Below are 20,448 nucleotides of genomic sequence, written 5' to 3'. Positions count from 1 at the left end.
AAAATTTATGAACATCTTTGTAACAAAAATATCCCCAATAGTAGCTATGATTAAGAGGTAAATGACAAAAGAAACAATTTAATTGTATAGTTTTACCCCAATAGTAATGAAGATATTTATATAAAACTATGTTCACCTTTAATAACTTGTTGAAATGCTTTACTATTGAATACATTTAGCTAATTTTGGAAAGTTGGCACCTGCCTTGATTCGCTTTAAAAGAGCACTTGATTTTATTCTTTTGTCTTTCTCAGTTCTAGTTTTACAGAGTTCCACTTTAGAAGCTTTAGTAAATTATTCTTCCAAATTTCTATCTTAGATAGAATATGTTTTTCATAATTTAGATACATCATCAATATACGGGAACAGTATTCTTGTCTGTTGGATATTTTAATCCTCTATATCCGTCAAGAATGAAGTGTTACTTTTCTCTAGAAGCTTTTCCAAACCTTTTCAACCAGATATAATTTCTTGTAAGTTCTTCTTTGATCCCAGGAGACTCAATTTTTGCATTACTTTTACAACTATTTTACTGTATTTCTCAGCACACTTCTGGATAAATGTGACCTGGCCATCTATTAGGTGAATGCCTTGTTATGCATCTTAAATTTTAAAAATACATTAAGTTTTCATTTGTTCTTTATGACTGTGTCTGTCAGATTCTCAAAAGAAAGCAGTATATTCAAAGGTGGTGATTGACAAGAATTTATTGAAGGCAAAACTTACAAAGTATGGTCAGTGTTAGTAGAAACTAACAAGGAATGGTGAAATATTCTGGGACAGTAACAGTGAGGAGCTTTACTACCCCTAAGCCTTAAGGGCCAAGGGAAGAGAAAGAGATTTTCAGCTGTAGAAGAGGCTGCCAGAAAAGAGCTGTGTGCTACAACGGAGGAGGCATAGTTACTGCCAAACCAATGTGCAGTGATGAGGGCACCGGGAAAGTAAGAACTTTGATTTCTTTGTCCTACTTACTCTCCACTTACTTGAGTTGTCTCTTTTTAGCCAAATCCAACAAGAAGCCAAACAGAAGGAGCCAGGTTCCACAGACTTCCAGGGAACAGTTCTGGGGCACAGAGCAGGATGAAGGCTTGTTGATAAATCTGAATGGACAAATGGAAACTATCCAGAACAAAAGTTAATATACAACATCTCAGTCCAGTTTATTGCCACAATATATAACCTCCAACTTTAGGTCACTGCTCAAGTTTTATCACATACTTGATTGAAGAAAACAATGTCTTTGGTGATACATTATAGGGCTTTCGGCTCATTTATAAATCTATAAAATCTATATGTCATCTCTAAATTAATCCCAAAATTAGAGAGAGACCTTATTTTCTTGAATTCTTATGCCTAATAGAATAACTGTCCTTGAAATGTTTTTTGACATTATTTCATCAAAGTTTGGGTATATTACTTAACAACTCCATATTAGCGCTCTATGAAGTAGTACTTCCATATAGGTTTAGTTTTAGAATTAAATAAGATAATGAATACAAAACATTTAGCATGGTTCTTGACACATCACAAACATTCAATAAGTATTGGTTATTGTGTTGGGCTTACATTAAGGATTGTTACAATAAGCTGCATTGTGAAATATATCTCTGAATATATTACTGCATATAGTTGAGAATCACTCTATTTGTAAACCATAAAAATTAACTTGACATGTTTTTATGTATTTTAAGTACATTTTAAATTTTATTTATTCATAAATATACGTTTTCCCATTAAGAATATTTTGAATTTTATGATTATTCATTCATTTAGCTTTGGCCACAAGAAAGCTTATATCAGATGTGCTTCATTCTCAGAAACCTTATAGTATTTCCATGTTTGCATGTCTGTAGGCATTAATTTTTAAAATTTTTAGAAAATTTTGTACACTAATTTATTGTATGATTTTATTTGTAAGAGTTCTCTTTGATAAAGTTAAAAGCATATATGAATGGATATATCTTTCTGAGACTTGGATTTTAGTTATATGTGTACTTGGGAAGATGTCTTATCTCTATCCCTCTTAGCATAAATGTTAGAAGTACAATTAATATTTATCAAATTGAATTAGATATCATTCTGCTAATGATACTAATTTTATATTTTCGAAGTAAATGGAACTGAGTATTTGAAACAAGGTGATTAAATTTTCACTCTTGCTTTATTAGTTAAATTTCTTTCCTTTTGTTTGAAATTAAACTGAAACCCGTATCATTAAGAAGATTCTCAAATGTTGTAGCTGTTTTTCTAGAACAATGCATATGGCATTAAGTTTTTTTAGATTTTTCAGCAGTGACAAATATAAAAGATAGTTTATTTATTTTTAATTTTTAATAACTGCTGACACATAATTCCAGGCTGTACAGTAGGGCTAGATATGCAGTAGTTTCCTATAGGATTTCAGAGTCATATTCCAGTGACTATTAATTTTAATGAAGCCATTTTTTACTAGGCATATTTTACAAAAATGGTTACTATGTCAATCTGTAAATGATAGTATTTGAAATTCATAGGAAAAAAATCCCTTTCCATTTAAAATAGAAAAGAGAAAAAAACATACTAAATAAAATCTCAGTGAAACATACTCTTAAACAGAGAAATCCAAGACCTACATTATTCATAGTGGACAGTTATGGGTCATGGTGGATTATTGTTTGTGCTTAATTCATGATTTAGGTTTCAGATATGCTGCACAGAATTTTATTAGTAGACTTTGACACATTGATTCAAAGGGATAATTCCCTTTGCATGTCAGTTGGGAACCTAATTTGCCTATGGTGAAAAAAGGTATTATGATAAAGATTTTGAGAAGAAATCAGTTAACATTATAGCTAGCTTCTTCTCTATGAGCAAGTCTCCCAACAATGACATACAAAAACATTCCCTTTTGTAACAAATGCAAAAAATATTGATTGTCTTTAAAGTATGTCATTTGCCATTTTGCATCAAAGCACTTTAAAACCTTTTAACACCATGGAAGTAGAAAGTAAAGTACATTAAATGTACTTTCTGTGGTATAATTTTCTTCGGAATATTAGATCTTAGGTATAGAATAATTATTACATTTCATGCACACTTTCATGAGTTGAGTAATTTTTTTCTTTTAACTTCTGTCATGGCTTCTATGGTATAAATTATCACAAAGAAATTTTTTTTCATGCTTCCTCTGATACAAAGTAAATCATAATTTAAGATTCTTTGCTTTTTAAAAGTCAGACAATCAGCAATTTCATCTTTTTGGAGGAAAGTTGTGAAAAATTCTTCAGGTACCTAGAGATTAAATCATATTCGTGGGTTTTAAAACTTGATAATTTAAATAATCAAAATTATTTTACATGTTTTATAATATAAATGTTCTAAATCTTTAATAAATCTGTGAATCTTCAATAAATATGTTAAGAACCTTGATAACATAAAAGAAACTATGCACACACAACCAAAATGACATTATATTATTATTTCTTATGTATTATTTTAAGATATAGATCATAGGATTCTAAAGCACAGTCAGAAATTTCTAAATTTCTCAATCACTTGAAATTTACAATTAGGCTGTATTATGTTCATAAAATGGATCAGGGTGTTATGTGGTAAGAATGAATTACAAAACTGCTGAAGGCTACTTAAGGTGATTTTGCAATCAAGGTGCCGTGCAAATATTCTTAGTCAGCAGTATTTATTAAGTTATTTTGCTGAAAACAACAAAAATGCCATTGTAATTCTGTTACATGTGCATTTTCAAATTATAGTAAGATGCCTTTTCCCTTATGTTGCAAATGTACTTAGAAAGATAAATGTTGTATTTTTTATCTTTTTTTTAAATCAAGGAGGCACAATTCATATCAATATTATGCATTTCTAATGTATTGTTTGTGCCCCATCTCATATTGCCTTGTGACATATTCTCTCTCTTACTAGATCACTTATTCATTCATTCATCAATTCTTCCTTCTCTTAATTAATGGAGCATCTACTATATTTAGAGCTGCCAGGTGTCAAGGTGGTCAACTAGGACAATAAGTCAAACTGAAGGGTAACAATCAGGTCTTTATTCACTCACTGTGACAGTGTGTCAAGTGGCAAAAAATGGTGCCAGCCATTTTTCTTCACAGGATACCAGGTGAAGGTCAAATTGACACAATACAGTTGGAAGAATTTCCCACTGCCAGGAGACTCTAATGAAACTGCCTTTGTGAGGACTAAGGGACCAGGGAACAGGGCAGAAAGAGAAGGGCTAGGAGTGAAAATTAATGAATCAAAACTAGTAAACTCACCTCATTGAAGACCCCAGGTAAGGAGTTCTCTATGGAGGTACCCAGGACTAAGCAAGCAGATATCTGTGTGACCTTGGCCGACTTGGTGGATCTATGTCTCTGACAGCAACTACTTCCAGTAAACTGCAAAGCACTAGCTATGCACCGAGTCTGGTGTGGGACAGGCAGCTTCTCCACATGAAGCTTGCCAGGCAAATCATATAATTGCCTAGTGTCAGGCCTGAAAAATGATACATAAGATTTTTGCCCAGTGCTGGACTTTTCACTATGCGATATGCACTAGTAAGGATAAAAAGACATACCTAATGTAGTTTTCACTCTTCAAGGAATTCAATTTTGTCAAATACAACGTTTTTTTTTCTTTTTTTTTTTTTTTGCACAGCCAAAGATACATCCTGCAGTGATAAATTTTGTAACAGATATTGCAAGGTCTTGAAGTGAATCTTTTATTTGCTTGTTTATTTGTTCACTCAGCATATACTGTTGAGCACCTGCTCTATTCTAGTCACCATGTCAGGCCCTGGAGATGAGATGACGAACATAATAGACTCGTTATCTAGGCATACCCCTTTAAAGCCCCAGATATTTACTGAATGACAAGAGCCTTTAACCTCACATTTGAATCACTTAATTTTATGATCTCAAACTAATTCTCTACCGAAAACTTTTCAGTGAACACCTGGAATAGAACCCTTTCCTCACACACCACTGCAACCAGTCTGACTTACTGATCCTTTAAGACAAATTAATGAAACATTTCATGTACCCTGACTTCTTCAAACCTTTCTCAAACATCTTCTTAACTCCCAACCTCATCATCTAGTAACATCTCATCATCTTCACACAACCTTTGTTAGTACTTTGTATTAATTATGCTTTATCCTTATCACTGCGTAAAATCATAGCTCTGTTAATATAAACTAGTTCTCCTTGGAATCCCGAACAGCATGTTTTTTCAGTATTATGTGTATAGTAAGAACACAATATACATCTGTGTGATTTAATTCAGTATAGTTTTATAGCAGGTAGAGAAAACTTGTTTAAAATTTCAGTTTTCATTAAATTAAGACTAACAAATATGTGGGAAGTGAAGATAGATATTTTACATTAATTTTATTAATAATATATATTAAGATGTGTGGACAAGAACCCCCCCCCCACACAAACACATAGAAATAAGCATTAAAATATAAAAACAATGGAAATCTATGTTCAAAATAGGCCCAAAGTAAAGAAGAAATCCCATGTGCTATGAGAGAGAATTTGCTAGGCCATAGTTTCATGGAGACTCGCAGAAAATACATGACTCTTGCGTCAGAGGCAGAAGACTTAACTATTCATGACACAGCAAGCAGCATAAACATTGGCCCATTTGTATTAGTTCCCCTTGTCTCCAAGTCTCAAGAGGTTACACAAATGGCACTATATTGGATGCCTGTACATGCACTTGGTTTCATTACAGGCGGGTAACTGAGTTGAAGGATCCCAAAATTGAGGATAAGGGAGATATATATGTGAGAATAAAGGGGACAACAGATGATATATTTCAAACTGCTTGCAGTAATCATATGGATGGGGTACTAATAAAATCGTTCTAAGATTATTGGATGTGTAATTTAGGATAGAGCAATTGAGTGAGTATACAGGATGAATTAGTTTTCATTTGCTATGTAACAAATTGCCACAAGTGTAGTAGCTTGATACAACACGCATTTATTATCTCATAGTTTTTATAAATCAGAAGTCCAGACATAGCTTAAATGAATCTTAGCTTTTTATTCCATTAATGTTTGGACAGAGTTTATGTTAGCCCATTTTTCTGGTGAGGATTCAGCCTTGGACCGATGGGTCGGTGTGTGGTTTTGGTAGTGCTTGCAAGTCTGCCTTATGTTCTGCTCTGATTGCTCCAGAAAGGGTGCAGCCTGGCACATGTTAACAGACTTTCTCATGCTCAGAGTTGACTCTAGTCCATACTCACAGAGTAGGAAAAGTGAGTCTCATATTTGGTTCCAGACAGTAGTGCTGGAGTTCTGCCCAGAGGAAAAGCAGGCCTTAAGTATAAAGTGATCTGCAAGTCTCCTATGTCTCTTAGGACAAATATATTTGGAACAAAGTAGAGATGTACATGATGAAGAGCACTGATAAACCATAGAAACCTTTGTAGAGAGCAGTTAACAGGAGGCTGGCTGACAGCTGTATGGTACAAGCAAACTGCATAGCAACCGGGAATTTTATAGAGACAGAAAGACATAATAAATGTTTACATTAAAAAGGAAGAAATATCTGAAATCAATAAACTAACCTTCCACCTTAAGTAACTAGAAATAAACAAACAAACAAAAACTAAAGCAAGCAAGTGGAATTATATCATAAATATTAGAACAGATATAAAGGAAATAGAGTATAAGGTTTCTTTTTCTTCATAACCTCTCCAACACTTGTTATTACTTATTCTAATAATGATAATCATTCTAACATGTGTGAGGTGGTTTCTCGTTGTGGGTTTGATTTGCATTCCCCCAAATACTAGTGAAGGTGAGCATCTTTTCTTATGCCCGTTGTCCATTTGTATGTCTTGGGAGAAGAGAAGAGTCTGTTCAGGTCCTCTGCCCATTTTTTAATTGGATTGTTTGTTTTTATTGTTGAGTTATATGAGTTCTTTGTATATTTTGGACATTATCTCAGGAAATAAAGGAAAAAAGAAAAAATAGAGAAAATGACCAAAACTTGTTTCTTTATAGAGGCCAGAAAAATTGGCAAACATTTAGCTAGACTCACCAAGATAAAAGACAGGAGTCAGAACTGCTAAAATCAGCAAAGAAAGTGAGAACTTATCTTTTGACCTTAGAGTGGTGAAAAAAAAAGATTATGTAGGAATATTATAAAAACTATATACCAACAAAGTAACTAAGATGAAATGAACATTCTTAGAAAGACAGAAATTATCAACAAAGACTCAAAATAAATAAAAAATCTGAATAAAACTATGCCAATACAGATAAAATTAGTAATAAATACTTCTCACAAAGAATATCCCAGTTTCAGGTTCTTCACTTGTGAATTCTACCAACATTCCAAAAGAAAAGAATTTCAATTTTCCGAAACTCTTCATACTTCACAACTCATTTCACAGAGTCAGTGTTATCCTGATGCTGAAAAGAGACAAAAGCAGCAGAAGATAAGAAAACTGCAGATCAGTTGTCATGAAATATAGGACTATAAATGCAAAAATCTTCAGTAAAATGCTATAAACCAAATCCAACAATATATAAAAAGTATTGTACACCATGAAAAAGTGGGACTTATCCTGGGAATGTAAGTTGTTTTAACATCTGTAGATCGAATAATGTAATACACTATAATAATTAAATAAAGGATTAAAAAATTGATGCAGAAAAAGCACTTGAAAATATTCAGCACTCTTTCATGATAAAAAAAAGAAAAAGCAAAACACCTCAACAAACTAGTATTATAAAGGAATGTCCTCAACTCAAGAGAGGGCTCCTGTGAAAAACACACAGTTAAAATCTATTCAATTTAATGGAATATTATTGAACAATAAAAATAAATGAAGTACCAACACATGGATGAATCTCAAAGATATTAAGCGAAAAAAATCACAAAAAAACACAAGGATCGTATGATCTCATTTATATGACATGTGCAGAGTAGGCAAACCTGTAGAGACAGAAGGTAGATTATTAGTTGTCTAGTTCTAGAGGTAGAATGGCGAGTAACTGCTAATGGGTATGGTGTTTTTTTGTTTTGTTTTTAGTGAAGGACTTTAAGATTATATTTTGCCAATGGTTGCACAATCCTGTGAATCTATGAAAAAACGAATTGTGTATTTTTAATAAGTGAATTTTATGGTACTTGAAATATATCTTAATAAATTATATCTTATGGTATTTGAATTATATCTTAATATGCTTACAATATTCAGACAGGTTTTTGAAAGGGACATGTCATATAATGAGGACTGAGCAGATGTGGCAATTTTAACTTTATCAGTAGTACTTTTAAGACAGTCTTTAGTTCGGAAAGAGTCCTTTACTTGAAAGGAATCATGTGAATCATAAGAGTTGTTGAGTTTAATATATCATATTTCTAGTATAAGAAGTTTACTTTCAAATAGGTGGTACCTACATTTTCTAATGCCACTAAAAGAATAGGAAGAAGAACTTGAAATTTGGATTTTCTGTTTTCTCTTCTGAAGGATCCATATCTGTTTCAGTTGAGGATTTCAGAAAAGCAGATAGTAATACTACCTGAATTTGAGTGTAAAACAACCTTAGCAGTCTGCTCACAGTACCAAATCCTTTATTAATGCTTTTTGAATTCATGGTATTTAAATGAGCTAATCAAAGAAAATTTAAACTTTTTCTTCAGTCTACTACTGAATTAATATCTAACCTTAGAGAGTTAGGTATATTCTTTTAGAGTGGTTGGAATTATCTGTATTTTATACAATTAAATTCTAAAAAAATACAACATTCGATTTTTAAGCAGCCTAAACCTTGAAAAATACTACCATTCAGGAAACAGAAAGGCAGTTGGCTATTTAAATATGTTTAAGTTGAAAATAAATGTGTATTTAGAATGTTGGCTTCATAGGGTCAAGGAATTTGATTTCATGTGCTTCTCTATCCCTAGTGTCTAGAACAGTGCTTGGCACAGTGGATGCTCAATAAGCACTTCTTGAATGATTGTGACCTTATCAAACATAAGCTCATATTGATTTCATGACATTGTGTAGAGAAAGAAAAGTCATGTAAAGAAAAAGATCTCTAATTTGGACATGTAAACATAGTTTACAAGAGACTTCTGTGACATTTAAATAAATGATTTACTTTAGAAATTTAGGATTCTATGTGACAGCACCATTGTGGTTTATTTAAAGAAATAAAAAGTTCTAAAATATAAGAATATAGCTGACATTAAGGTGTTATTTTCATGACTATTTAAAAGGCTGAAGAAATATCTGTTAGTATTAAAATTGCAAAGATGCAGATGAAAAAATAATTATGTACCTACATGTCACTGTACTGAGTAAACATTTAATCATCTATGTCTACGAATGCTCCATGTCAATCTCATACATATATAATACTCTAGAAACATTTTTATTCAGATAATTGTATATGCCGGACAAATTAGAGTTGAATTTGAGCTATGGTTATAATTATGATTAAGGCTACTTGTTAATGTTGATACTTTTCACTTAATAATACTGTTTTAAATGAATCCTTTCAAATAAAAATAAGTTGAGCTTGGAGAAGGTGCCCTTTGAGTTGTTAAATATGGCAAAGACGTGGCTCAGAAGACATTTAAGAATGCTCCACACAGGATGAAAATCATTTAAAACATGACCAAAGTCTCTTTAGTTGTCTTTGAAAGCAAAATATGGTTTATACACGTAAGTGTGCTGAAACGTAGTAAAGGGTTTTTTATAGTAGAATGAATGGACAGGAATTATATGTGTATTTACCTTATTAAATTCATGTCAAATCACTTTTATCAGCATATCTTCGAGTTTCTAATTTCTATAAACACAGACCACTCTGTGAAATACAGTGTGATTTGAACATAGACCATGTTAATTTAAACCTCAGAGACAAAATGGATCAAGCATAAGATATACCCAACCGACACATTTCAAAGGACTCAGAGTTTTATACTTAGCATAAATTTGTTCTTCTTCACATATAAATGGATTCTTCTCCAAATATATCTCCAAATAAGGGAGCAGTCCCAAATGGGATTTTGGGATCTTATGGTAAGGAAAAATAATTGCTTTTTATATTTTTGTAGGCCTTTTAATTTAAACTCTTTTAATTCATATATGTGTTGACATTTACTGTTTTATTTTCAAGTGTTATATAAATTCTGAGATTAAATATATTGTGATGATTGGTGTTGTAGCACAGAATCAAAATTCTTCCTGATTACCAAATCCAACGAACAGTATGTTTTTTTGAAACTCCCAGCTACCTCCATCTATCGCCTCTGCTGAAACCATTGCTTCCTAATTTTTCCACCTCTTTGCTTGCTTTTCATTCCGTATACTGCAGTCAGCAAGATGCTCAAAGCAAAGTTAATTGTGCCACAGTTCACTTCCTACCCATCCCAGCTCATTGCCTGTTCTCACCTTTCAATTGTTTTACATTGCTTTTATCTAAAGACCAAAATTCTCAACAGGATCAATCAGTATTTGAACATTCAAATTCTCTATGTCTCCCTTCCAGCCCTATTTCCTTCACCTCCCAAACTCTTTTCTTTCAGTTTGTATAATCTGCCATGGTCTTGGGGTTTGCTCACATGGTACTCCTTCTGCCTGGAAAGTTTCCTTCAGAACACTACTCTCTGCTCTGTCCCAACTTCCCATACATTATGTCTTAGCTTGAATGCTATTTTCCAGAAAAGATTTTCTAAGGACTTCAGTTGTATATTCCTGTGGAACCCTAAACTTATCCTAGCACAGTTTGTGGCACTTAATTATTGTCACTCGATACATATTTTTGTATTAGTGATTTATTAAAATGTCTGTCCTCCTGTTTTCCTCATTCTTCCTGATTCCTCCAGAAACTAGTTCTTTGAACTTCTTTATTTTCTCTTTTAAATATAAGTGTTCCTCAAGTTTCTCTCCTGGGCTTTTCTTTCTGATTCCTCTCCTTTATCGATTTCATGACTTTTAAGTAGCACCCTATGTAGAAAATTACTAGGCCTGTATATTCATCTTCTGTTTCTCTCTTGATGTCTATTCATATATGGCTACTAGATTTCTCAAATTGAATGTATCCCAAAATTCACTCAAAATTGTTTGTTACTTTTATAATTTTACTAATTATGTAATATTTTTCAATCCTCTGGGTATAGGATATATTTTGATTGCTAATTCATTCTACCCTCTTCATAGCCACCAAATTCATTACAATGTCAGGTCTTGGTGAGTCTTACCAGTTTCTCTCTTATCTTGTCTTCTTTTCTATTGTCTGTGGTCACCATTCTGCTTTATGCTTCTGCCATCATTTATTGAGGTTATGCCAATCAACTTCTGACAGGCTCTTCCAGCTTAGTTTCTACCCATTCCCTGCATATTCCCTAATCTCTCTTTTATGTCCCTGTCATTTTCAATGCATAGCTCCCTGTTCAAGGTTCAGCAAAAATAACAAATTTCCTAACTTTCCCATATTGAAACCATTTTTTCTTCCTTTGATTTCTCATAGTACTTAATATGTAACAACACTGTTTTTTTTTTTTAAAATAGTTTTAACAGTTTATGTACATTACCCTTTTCTCCCACAGCAGTATAAGTTTCCTGAATAAAGTATTTCTGTCTGATTCGCTTTGTATCCTACACATATTACCAATATGTTTAGTGAGTAACTGAATTAATTCCATCCTTGATTTTATATTAATTTATTTTTAAATAAAATTGAGTTCGTGACAGTTTATTAATATTAGATTTAATGGCTATTTCTAAAACATTTTTACTTCTTCCCTGTTTTCTTAATTACTCATCATTGTCAATTTTGGTAAATTGGAAGTGATTTTCTTTGATAGAATCCTCTGTAAATTCTAAATGACATTTTAATTCTACAGACATAGCTTGATGTTTTTGCTATCAAATAAAAGTCTATTCCCTTGCTCACTAATGTGCTTTGATGATTGCTGAGATGAGTACCTGAATTGTTGTATTTTCTTGTCTATTTAGACAAGAAGAAAATTTTTCCTCTGCAATTGTGGTCTCTCTTTGTGTAATATGCCCCAAATTGGTTTCCTTTGTTTTAATAGCAAACACAAGGGTGAAATACTGAAAGGTTGATTTAATGTTGAGTTCCCAAAGCACAAAACAGCAACTCTGTGAATTCCTACTATTTAAGAAGAGGCTTCATCCCCAAATCAAGAATAGAGTGGAAATGAAAGTGGAGTTCAAATAATATTAGACGTGAGAACCAGAGGGATTTTAGGATCAGGAAATGAGGGAGTTCAAATTTAGTCATGTCATATTGCAGAGGAAGAATGAGATGAGGCCAGTAGCAAAAATCATCACACATTCTTTATAAGTGGCCCTAGTGATCACACTGCCCTTTCATCACAAAGCAGATGTAATCTTAGTGCCCACTAAAGAGGAATAAGTCTAGGTGAATTGCCTTTCCCATTTGAGAAGGAATGGAGTTGCTGGAATTAGTTTATACACATGTGTATACGCGTGTGATCAGAAAAATGCCCCATGTAAAAAAAGTTCCATGTCATATAAGTAGATGAAATATTGTTAATCTTGAGGAAATAATATTCATCATGAAGAAATAGTGAAATGAGAGTTTATAGATAAGACATTATGGGGTACCCTATGCTTAGAGTATGAATTCGTAAATTTTGAAATACATATACCCAATATAACTAAAACCTATTTTCAATTAATTTTGGATGTTCTTGGGTTTTCTCTGTTAAAAACGTTCTAAAATATTTTTCTTAAAATGTCCCTATTTTTTAATAAGCACTCGCTTTGGCACAAATTATGTGACAAATCCATTGAAGTTATTTGAAGTTACTGAAAACAATTGTTTTCTTTCTAGTAAGTCTTAAGAATCTTAGTAGTTACCAACTTAACTAAATTAAGACTAAATATTGAAGAATGCTGTGTAGCGTTTGAGTTATTTTCTGTGTTTAAAAGACATTTGCTTTAAAGAAAAGGTTAGAACCAGCTGTTGTCAGTGAATTCCTAATTCACCTGTCATGATTATGTCAATTGGCTTTGTTTGAAGGGGGTCTGAGTACAGGATGAAAGCAGAGGGTAAAAAAAAAAATACTAGTTACAATAATTTTTGTGGAGGCTAGCTTCAGAGTTTACTTTCAAATAAATTTGCAAAAACTAAGCACAACATCAAAAATATGTAACCAGGCTTGTGATTACTTCTGATGTTTTCAAATCTCAAACAGAAATGGTGGTAACCAATCCTTCATGAAAAAATGTCTTCTGAGCCATTCCTCAGTGTTGGCTCCAAAAACTCCAGATATTAGGGAAAAGATAAATTCACATTAGCAAACTTAGATGATGATTAATTAGCAAAAGCAAATGATAGATTGCACATTTATAAGTTTTAAAAACACATAAACAAACTGGTTACTTAAAATAATGTTGTATACTTAATGTTATTTATAAAAGATACTGTCAGTTTATGAAATTAAATCTCTATACAAACATAAGATGTTTTCATTCTATTTTGAAAGATAGAGCTTGTGAAAGAATTAAGGGGAATATTTCTCTTACAGCTTCAAAACAATTTGGTTCAGTCGGTCATTGTTAAGAAATAAAGGTATTCTGTTGAAATAGAAGTTTTGGGTAATGTTTTATAATAATTATGGCAGAGAACAGAAACTTCTGAGAGTAGAGACCATGTACATATTTTGTTAATAACCTCTCCTAAGCCAGGAATGAGTGAAATGCTATCTCTCCTTTTCAGAGTCATAAGTATTCCAGGTAGAGGAATTGCTTTGAGTGCTTTTGTATTTTTGTTTCATGTTTTGCTATTACCACCAGTAAAGGGGCAAGAAGTTTCTGTAACCAGGTACTGAAGAGGAAGTCAGTAAAATTTTACTTAACTGGAATTGTTCTCTTTGATTTTTAAAAAAGTTATGTAATCTTTAATTCATTAAAAGAATATGTGTAATTTTCATATAAAGTGTAGAACAAAATAAAATAAATACTCATGAACTCCTAAGTTAAACTAGTCTAAAATGTTACTTAATTTGACACCACCTTTATAGTATTCCCTTTGATTACATTCTCTACTCTCCTTTCCCAGACATTACCAAGATCCTGATTTTTCTGTTTATTATTACCCGTTTTTTGAAGATTAAATTTATTATATGCATATGTGAAATATATATGGAATATATAAAATACTTGATTTTGTTTGAGTTTTAAAAATATAGTGTCTTATGTCTAGAGCTTGAATTTTTGACTCAAAATTTTATTTCTAAGAGTTGTTAATGAGATTTTATATAGTTATGGGTAATTTATGCTCATAGTGTATGATATTCCATATAAATTTGTCACAATTTGCTTATCCCTTTGTACCAGTCATGGTTCTGTCAAGAAAACAAAACCTGCTCTGTATCTAATAGTTGAAATCTATAATTCAGGACTAACATGACTGTTAGAAGAGATGAGGGAAGGGAATTTAGGAAAGTTGGCATCCATGGGTAGTTTAAGTTTGACTCTGAAACCTGTAAGGACCTGAAACTGGGAGCTTGTGGAATAGCCTGTGGGGCTCCTGTATCTATGGAGTGGGAAGTCATGTAGAGGTCAATAAAGAAGCCGTGTCTGATCACCATGACTTGCCAAGAATAATGGACTCCAATGTACACTTTCCAAATCTCATGTAACTTTTTGTTATTGACACTATAACACAAAATGAAACATATGTGGAAGGAGATCTGGGAATTGTAGCTGAGACACAAACAAGTGTTGATGTGGTATCCAGTTGACAGTATCCCATTCTTAAATTGCTAGTTATTTTTTCCCAATTATTTTTGCGGTTTTAAGCATTGAAACTTTGAGTTTTCTAGTGAATGTGCTAACGTTTCTCTAAAGAATATACCTAGGAATGGGATTGCTAAAACATAAGTTAATGCATTTACAGATTTACAGGACAATGCCAAAATGGGTACATCTATTTACATTCCTATGAGCAGGGTATATGAGTCTGTGGCTACACATTCTGGCCAATGTTTGATTTCTGACTTCGTTTCTACCATCACAGTGTGTTTAAAATGATATGTCATTGTGGTCTTAATTTGGTTTTTGCTTAAATTCTAATAAGATTGAAGTTTTTATACTTTTTTCCTTTGCCATTCTGTTCCTTCTTCAATGACATATTCATGATTTTATGTATTATGTTGTCTTTTTCTTACAGTTTTTTTTCTTGTTTTCATAAACTAATGCTTTCTTGGTAACATGTAATATAAAGAGTCTCCGAATTCGTGACTCATGTATTCACTTTCTTTGTGGTGTATTTAACAAAAAAACATTCTTAATTTTAATTAAACTTTTATATTAGAGTTAGCATAATTTTATGTCTTGTTTTAGAACTCTTAGGTATTATTTTACTATAGTTTTCTCTTAGAAATTCTAAAATTTTGCCTTTCACACCTAAGCTATAATCAATGTATATTTACTTATTTCTTACAGTTTAGGAAGTAATTTCATTTTTCTTTACTATGATAGTTATGCTATGTATCATGTAGTCCTTTTTTTTTTCCTTTAGTATATTAGTGGTTTCTTATTTTTGCAGTTACCACAAACTTAATGGCTTAAAATACAGCAAACTTATTATTTTATAATTATGGAGGTCAGAAGTGTGCAATGGTTCTGATGGACTAAAATTAAAGTGTTGCTAAACTGTATTCCTTTCCAAGGCTGTAGGGGAGAATCTGTTCCTGGTCTTTTTCAGTTTCTAGACGCTCCCTTATTCTTTGGTTCATGGTCCCATTCCATCATCAAAACCAGCCATTGTATATCTGATTCTGCTGCCTCTTCCTTTCACTTATGTGGACATTGAGCAAACCTGGCTAATCCAGGATAATCCCATCATCTCAGGTTTTCTAATTTAATCACTTTTGCAAAGTCACATTTGCAAGTAATACGTTTATAGATCCTAAGTATTAGACATAGACATCTTTAGGAAGCTGTTATTCTGTCTTAGTGATCAGTAATGTTACCTGTATTGTATATCATTTTAACATAAGCAGAAGTCTGTTTCTAGATTCTGGATTCAATGCCATGTTTTCTATCTTTGCCCCAGGACTACATTTATCATACTATCATAATTAAGACAGCTTCATAATGAATATTTGAATGCGATAGGAATCACCTTAAACTTATTCTTCTGCTACTGAATGTTTTGGCGATTCTTGGACATTAACATTTTCGTACAGATTTTAGAATCAGTTGGTAAATTGATCCAAATTTTATAGTGATTGTAATTAGAATTGCATTGAATCTATAGATGTAATTGAGAATACTAGAAATATGAACTTTGAGAATTCCTATTTATGAATATGAACGGTCTCTATATTCACTTGGTGACTTTATTAATGTATTTTTGTATATTCTCTGTAAAAGTTTTGAACATACATAAATAAATTTTTTTCTTAGAAGTCTACTTATTTTTACTGCTGTCATAAATAATATCTCAGAATTTTTTCTATTTTCTAAGTTACTGTTACACGAAAATACACTTAAATTTTATATTGATTTTGTATAAGACACCTTGCTAAGTTACTACTTCTAATAAATTTTCTGAAATTACTTTAAGCTTCTTATGTACGTAATTATAGAAACTATGAATGATATTTGTTCCTTTCTAATATTTGTCTTATTTAATGGTTTGAAATTCAGTGTTGAGTAGAACATCAAGAATGTGCAGCTTTTCTTTGTTTCAGATATAATTTTATTATTAATTATACCATTATTATTGGGTTAAGGAAATTTTCTTCATTTTTTTGTATAATGTGAGTTTTATAATGATTGAATTTGAATGTATCAATTTATTTTTCTGTTCAAATAAAATGTTAACTTTTTTCTCCATTAGTTTTTAATAGGCTAATTCCAACTATGGATTATAAATCTTAAACCTCTTGTGTACCTTTGATAAACACAACTTGATAATTATTCATTTTTTGTATATACAGCAGGCTTTGTTTAGTTTGTTGATGGGTTTTGTTTCATGAGTGGATTTGGTCCATAAATTCCCTTTTCTGATCTGGTTTTGGTATCAAGTTTATACTAACGTGCTAAAATGAGTTAGAGGTTCTTTCCTCACTTCTTTCTCTGGAACAGTTTGCATAGATTGGAATGATATATTTCCTAAAAGTTTAGTGAGATTCCTTTGTACAGTAGTCTTGGACTAGTATTTTATTGTAGGACATTACATTATGATTTAAAATATTTATTTGAATTTTCAACTTTATAAATCTTTTTTTCTGCATTCTTAATTGAGGTACTATTTACGTACAGTGAAAAGCACGAGTTCTTAAGTGTGGAGCTTGGTGAGTTTTGACAAAAATATACTATACCTTCAACAAAATATAGAACAATTTTATCACCCTAGATATTCCCTTCATGTCATTTTCCAGCCGGTTCAATTCCAACTTCTATTCTCAACAGGCAACCAACCTTATGAATTCTAACAGTATACATTATTTTTGCCTCTAGAATTTTGTATGGAATCTAACATAATGTACTCTTTTGTATCAGCTTTTTTCACTTAATATTATGTCTGCAGGATACATTCTTGCTCTTGTGTCAATCAGTGACTATTTCTATTTATGTATAAACTTGTTCATCCCTTCTCCTTGGAAGGGCATTAGTTTATTTCTAGTTTAATGGCGATTGTGAATAATATGTCATGGACATCTTCCACAAGTCATTTTAAAATATATAGTTTTATTTCTCTTGATTAAATATTTGTATGTAGAATTGATGGATCATAGTGGAGCCCTGTTCTAAGTTAATAAATAACTGCCAATCTTCTTTCCAAAGTAGTTGTATCATTTTAAACTGCCAACAGTGATTATTCCAGTAATTCCACATCCTCATCAACATTTGGTCTTTTTTTAGTTCTAGCAATTCAGATATGCATCTGTTTGTGTTTAATTATCGACTCAGTGGAGTTCTTCATAGATTGTAGTTACTAGTCATTTTTCAGATGCATGCACGAGGAGTATTTTCTCCTAGTCTGTCACTTGTCTATTCAATTTTATAATGGTTTTTGGATCAGCAAAAATTTTAGTGAGTGGTCTTTGCTTCCTCGTTAAGTAACCTTTCCCAGTTTAAGTTTGCAAAGGCATTCTTATATGCGTTCTCCCTAGAATCTTTATAATTTTAGCTTTTATTTTTTAGATCTGTGATAGATCTCAGAATAAGATTTTCTTAGATGCGAGGTAGAGCATAAAATATTTTTTTCACATATAAATATCCAATTATTTTAGCAGCAATTTGTTAAAAAGACTTTACTTTTCAAATTTATTGCTTTGACATTTCTGTTGAAAATCAGTCTACTGTTTAAGTGTGGTCTTACTAAATTTTATACTATTCCATTTATCTATATGCCTATAGGCACACAACCCACACTCCAGTGTAATATTCAATAGATGTGATATAGACATCCTTTTTTATATCCTGAACTTAGAGGAAAGGCATTTAGTTTTTCACCAAGAAGTATGGTGTATTTCTTACTGTAGCACCACTGATAAAAAAACAAACAAACAAACAAAAAAAACAACAAAAAACCCCCACAAAACCCTGACTTAGAAAGCGCTTATATTAGTTTTATTTATTTTTGTTTTTCATGCCCCTAATATATATTTTTGATGCATTCTAAGCTCTATGCATTCTTTAAAACAATCGGTGAATGATTATATGAGCAATTTAATTTGGTAATGTTCTTTTTAGTAGATAACGACATACTCAGATAACTGCTCGTAGTTCACCTGTTTTTAACCATGTTTCAGGGTGAATAAACAAATTGGACAGACCTCCAGAATTTTCCATTTGGACAAACTCTTTTGTATATGTGCTTTATCTTAAACTTGTCTTTATGTGTTCACATCTTTTATTTGCTGATCCTAAGAACAACTCTTTAACATAGAGGATGTAGGATTGAAAATAAATTGAATCTCTTTTTTTCCCCAATTGTTATGAAAATAATAAGTTCTCTAAAATTATGAAATTTACAATAGAATGTTATGGGCCCAAACAAATCTGAATGTTAACTTTTATTTTAAAAATCAATTGAAAATATTAACTTTTGCAATTTTGAAAGTGCACAGACATGTTAAAATTATTACTTATTTTAATAATCCGATTAGAAGGAAAAAAAAACCTTTGAAAATTTGTAACCTCTATAAGCACCATAGTGTTTCTAATTTTTTTTTTAAATAATTGATTTAATTATTTGATTATAGTAAATGGTAAGTTTAACATATTATTAATTTTGGCATTCTTTTAGGAAGAGGTATCCCTTTTAAAATGGATCCCAGATTCAAGGTCTGAAATGGTGTGTGTGTGTGTGTGTGTGTGTGTGTGTGTGTGTGTGTTAGGTATATGTCAACTCTCTTCTCAGTGGAAAAACTTGAAAAGTCCATAACCCATCAATTATTATTGCTGAAAATTATCATTTTTCTCTACCTTAAAACAGGCATTCTGTTGATTTTGTTTCCTAGTTCAATTTTGTGGGGAAATTGCTTGGACCAAGAGGAAACTCCTTGAAGCGGCTACAGGAAGAAACAGGTGCTAAAATGTCTATCCTAGGCAAAGGATCAATGAGAGATAAAGCAAAGGTACTGAACTTTGAATTCGATATTTAACACATATAGGAAGTTACCTACCCCACTGATGGCCAAACTTACAGGCACATCTCAACTATTCTCCCATAATTTCCTATGAGTTCACCTTGTAACCACTCTGTTACACTTTCTGATATCTCCTTTGTTTTCATAAAAATCAATTATCTGCCTTTTTTTTCCAGAATATATTAATTCTGTATTTTTAGTCTCTGTAGAGGTTGCTATCAAATCTTTTACTTTTTGAGTGTCTTCTGTAGGGTGTTTTTATATGTCTGTGTTCATTTACTTTAATTCCCTGATTGGATCCCTTTTCTTTATATCACGTAATCACATCCACTATATCATTCTCTCATTTTATTTCTCTGCTCTGTTTCACTTTCATATTCTTACTGAAGCAATTTAAAATACTTATCTGCAAATCTAAGAATCCACCTATTTTCTGAAATGTTTCAATGATATTAAACAACTCACCTGACCCCCAATGAACAATAAGCTAAGAAATATATCAACTTCAATGTTTGGAATGATGTATTTCACATCTGAACTATATCATTTTCCCATTTTATAAAATTATAGCAATTTCCTCTGCAGAAGAATTCAGTGCTTTGGAAAATAACTATTTATAGGGATTTATTCATGAAAATTCTTTTAAAGTTCACTTAGAACGGTTGGATGTGTTACACTAATATCATTTGACTAGGCTATACTTTCCTGATTCGCTATGTTACCATGGAAAATGAAATGTTCAAATATTTTTTATGACTATGGGAATTAACTTAAATAATTGCTTAGAAGTTCTGTCTTCAAACAGAACTATTTC

At 31.7% G+C, this 20,448-nt stretch overlaps 1 protein-coding gene across 24 annotated transcripts in view; it reads left to right on the top strand.

The window, feature by feature from the left end:
• KHDRBS2 (KH RNA binding domain containing, signal transduction associated 2) overlaps positions 1-20,448 on the top strand; it is a 507,385-nt gene that overhangs the window by 144,841 nt on the left and 342,096 nt on the right. For all 24 annotated transcript variants that reach the window (XR_004950415.1, XR_004950417.1, XR_004950414.1 and 21 more), the window contains exon 3: positions 19,506-19,622. Coding sequence is in view for 5 of the 24 variants with exons in the window: in XM_036219037.1 (XP_036074930.1) it covers positions 19,506-19,622 (117 nt within the window). In the remaining 19 variants the exon portion in view is untranslated. The remainder of the gene's footprint in view (positions 1-19,505; positions 19,623-20,448) is intronic.

This window comes from Rousettus aegyptiacus, unplaced genomic scaffold (genome assembly GCF_014176215.1).
Source record: "Rousettus aegyptiacus isolate mRouAeg1 unplaced genomic scaffold, mRouAeg1.p scaffold_m13_p_1, whole genome shotgun sequence".
Lineage (NCBI taxonomy): Eukaryota > Metazoa > Chordata > Mammalia > Chiroptera > Pteropodidae > Rousettus > Rousettus aegyptiacus.
This window is presented reverse-complemented; position numbering and strand designations above follow the sequence as displayed.